This window comes from Plectropomus leopardus, unplaced genomic scaffold (genome assembly GCF_008729295.1).
Source record: "Plectropomus leopardus isolate mb unplaced genomic scaffold, YSFRI_Pleo_2.0 unplaced_scaffold4956, whole genome shotgun sequence".
In the NCBI taxonomy this organism is placed as follows: Eukaryota; Metazoa; Chordata; class Actinopteri; order Perciformes; family Serranidae; genus Plectropomus; species Plectropomus leopardus.
The window spans coordinates 1-3,901 of NW_024654394.1; the positions used below are offsets into that span (position 1 = coordinate 1).

At 36.8% G+C, this 3,901-nt stretch overlaps 1 protein-coding gene across 1 annotated transcript; it reads right to left on the reverse strand.

Annotated features, from left to right (window-relative positions):
* Positions 1-71: 71 nt before the first annotated feature.
* Positions 72-2,712, reverse strand: LOC121939511 (T-cell-specific guanine nucleotide triphosphate-binding protein 2-like). Its single transcript, XM_042482528.1, has 2 exons — positions 2,619-2,712; positions 72-1,527 (listed from the first exon to the last, which is right to left on the reverse strand). The coding sequence occupies exon 2, from the start codon at positions 1,510-1,512 to the stop codon at positions 946-948; it is 567 nt and encodes a 188-aa protein (XP_042338462.1). The 5' UTR covers positions 1,513-1,527; positions 2,619-2,712; the 3' UTR covers positions 72-945.
* Between the last annotated feature and the right edge of the window lie 1,189 nt (positions 2,713-3,901).

Below are 3,901 nucleotides of genomic sequence, written 5' to 3' on the forward strand. Positions count from 1 at the left end.
GGATGGAGAAGTTGAAGAGAACAGTTTCATTGTGATGTAATTTGTTGTTTTTTTTCAGTCAGTGTCCCAAATATTTTTCTTCCCCCTGCAATCTGACCTGGCCTCCTCCAAATTACATTTTCTCTTCATTATCACTGATGTAAAACCTCAATTTATAAACAATCACCAATATGACAGCTTTACTGGTCAAGAGCGGCAGCAGACTGGTGTTAATAACAGTCTGTGATCTTGTTTGAAGTTCTCATGTTTGCCTATATTTTGTTAGTTATTACAGATACATTAGCTGAAGTGTTTTATCATTTCACTTTGTGATTTTTAAATATATCATAAACTGTTTGTAAAAATGCCTCTGATACATGATACATACTTGACTGAAGATAAACTGAAAGAAGATTTAAGAGACAATTCTCTCACTCTTTACAATGAATGTTCACTAAAGACTTTATATACAATACATTGTATTTACAAAATCTCATTTGTCCTCTATCAAACTGATCTGTTCAAAAAAAAAAAAGAAATCAGGAAGATAAATGTACTAACACCTAACACATGGAGTTCCAGATGTTTCTCCAAGTTTTAGACTTCATGATACAAAAATTGTGATGAAGCTTCTCTTTGCAAAATTTCAAGATAACAATCAAAATTTATTACAAAATTATCAGTGCTGTTGCATCAGTCTAAATGATGATTGCAAGGGATTAAAGCATCCTGTCAGTCCAAATGTTCTTTGCAGGTCAATTTGTCTCAGTAAGCATCTGTTAAAAAACAGGGACTGCGATCAGTCAAGAGAAACCTGGACTGTCCAAAGAAAAGAGAATAAAGTGAGCTGGAGTCAGACAAACATAAGTACTGTTGTAAAGACACATGGTTTTTGACAATTTGTTATTCTGTGACTTGTTTTTGATGACTGACATTAATCTAACTATCATTATATAACAACATAAGTCACTTACCTTGAATGCAGTATTCCCTGATTTGTTTCAGAGTCCTTTCTGCGTTGAACTTTGACCTCTGACTTCGTTCTTCATTACGTAAGTCATTGTCGATCTTTGAGCGAACAAAGTAGAACTCTTTCTTCATCTTCTGAATCTCTTGAGCAAGCTTCACATCATTTTCTCTGAAGCGAGTGTCTGAGATGATGATGAAGAAGTCAAATCTTTCAAATCCAACAAGCTTCAGGTACTTCTTAGCTGGAAACTTGGTGGTGCCAACACCAGGAAGATCCCACAGTGTAACACTGGGAAAGTTTGGATGGGGGTATGATGTAACCTCTGAGGTGGTTTCTACACAACCAATAGGGGCAGCTCCTTCATCCCCATCATCTATGCCTCTGAAGGCATTAACAAAGGAAGATTTACCAGTGCCTGTCTCTCCTGTGACAGCAATATTTAGTGGAGTATTATTCTCCTTGTCCAAATACTCCCTGATCTTTTCAGCAGCTAATGCTTGATTATTACTTTCTAGAGCTTCTTTAATGTCTTCAGTTGATCTGCGATCAGTTGGATCCTCCATTATAATCCTTGAAAACTGGAGAAAAGGGTAATAAGTTTAAAGTCATTATCAACTTTTGGGAAAAAGTTGAGGACTTCGTCCTATAATGATCAAACAACATGCACATCAAATTATACATACAACAAAAATCAAGACATGTGCTACATTTTTATAAACCCCCTCTCCCTTTAAAAATAAGTGAAAGCAGTGTAACTGTGAGTCAGCAGAGATACATACAATGCACTTTATTGTTCCTGTAGGGGAAATTTGTCTTGGTTTCACTGTTGCAAAGATGGTGCTTCCACACTTAAAACACAAACAATAGTCACACCGTGTCACTAAAAACACAACTGCCTGAACAAAAACAACACCACATATGCAACTGCACATAGTCCCAGTTACACTTAATACAAACTGTGCACACATTGCATACAACACCTATTGCACTCAACCAGTAAGAAAAACACCATGAGACTATATAAACACACAATTTCTCATGCAGCATTGTTTAAATGTTTAACAGAGGAAAGAACAAAGGAGTTTTTAAAACGATTCAGTTTATAGTGGAGGACTCTATCATCTGCTCAAAGGCAAGAGCTCATACTCGGAAGAGAGGACATGAGACAGGTCAGTTGTTATCCTCATTGCCTGACTGATAGCAGACTTATCGTATATTGACTGGAGAGGCTGGTATTCAATCTTTACCATCCCCTTCATGGCCATATGCACTCGGCGCGCAAGCTTACTTTTGAGCTGCACAGTAAAGCTGCCATAAATGCTGACAGCTCGCATCTAATCAAATTCTCCATTATGGCCTGATAGAATAAAACCATGACTCTCTGGTCCACACCAAACATTCTCAGTCTGCATAGGAAGTAAAGTCTCTGCTGTAAACAAGAACATAGATTTTCAACATGAACCTTCCAGCTGAAGGTGTTTTTAAAGTGAATACCTAAATGCTAGTACACGCAGACCTGGTTGATGAGGTACGTGTAATTACTCACATTAGCCCTTACATTAATATTACAATATATCATAATGTGCTTTTTAAGACAGTCGTAAGCAGCTCTTAAATTTAATGAAGATTAAACAAAGTAGGCTTTTACTGAATATTAGAAGCTACTCACCCTGGAGTCTTAATGTTGAAACAGATGAGACAAGAGTGCACCACCCTGAGTTATGAAGTTTTTGAGCTGCAAGAAAAATTGATATCCAGCTTCTACACTTCTGTAAGAAACTGTAGGAAGGTTTGTCAGAGTAAAAAACAGATATAATGAAGACAGTAACCAATGAAAACTTCTTACGATGAATAAAAGACAGTTGATTGGTTCTCTGTGGCAGCTGACTTTCAAGAAACACACACAGTTACAAGAAACATGCAGAGCTGCAGACACCACATCCTACTGGCTCTGCAGATGAGAACACTTCACCATCGTCTTCTGACTTGACAGCTTTTTGATATTCAGTAGGAGTTGTGGCGTAATTTTTGGTTCTTGGTGTAAGTCAATCCATCTTCATAATGAGCATAAACTATAACATGAAAAAAAACTGACGAAAAACAAATCAACCAACCAAAAATGTTTAGTTACTTAGTAAGTTTTTGGTTTATTTTTGCAGGATCATCTCATTTAGATTTTTGGCTGATGTAACATTTTCATAGGTATTACATTTTAAATCTTTTATCATGGAGTCATTCCCAGCCATGGCTGCTTTGCAAACAGGACAGATCTCTTCAGATCTTCACAACCATTTATTTCTCTTTATGTTTTTCTCCTTTTTTTGTTTGTTTGTTTATGTGTTTGTTTATTAAGAGCTTGGGTTTGTTTGAAGACTATTTATGTTGTAAGCCTTTTTGAGACATTAATTATCATACCTCCATATTTGATAAATACATTTTTGGTGAATTGTTTCTGTTAAAAAAGAACATACTTTCAATGACCAGTGTGTGTTTTTGCTGTACTGTCACATAAATAATAAACATCCATCTGCCAAAATGTGTGAAAACTAAAATCCTCTTCAGTTACAGTTACAGCTTCATTTGTTGTTTTTGTTTTGAATTAAATTTCCGGTTAAAACGCAGTTACATCCCCGATGTCACAAAGTGATGGGAAATGTGGAAAGAACCTATAGCTGATGCTAATGTCACAGGTGTGAAGTGTGACTTTAAAGGATAAAACAATTCTTCTCTACTGGGGAGTTGCACTGACAGCATGCAGACGGGAACTGCAGTTTAAACGAACTAAACTGATCAGCTAAAAAACCACTTAAAACATTTAAAACACGGGTTAAAATGTTTCCTCCTCCTCTCCTCTGGGGGCTTCAGTGAGATATCATCTGCTCTCCGGCCTTTGCACTCTCCAGCTTTCAGCCTGGCTGTAGGTTGGTGTCTTCCCCTCGTTTTGCCGTTGAG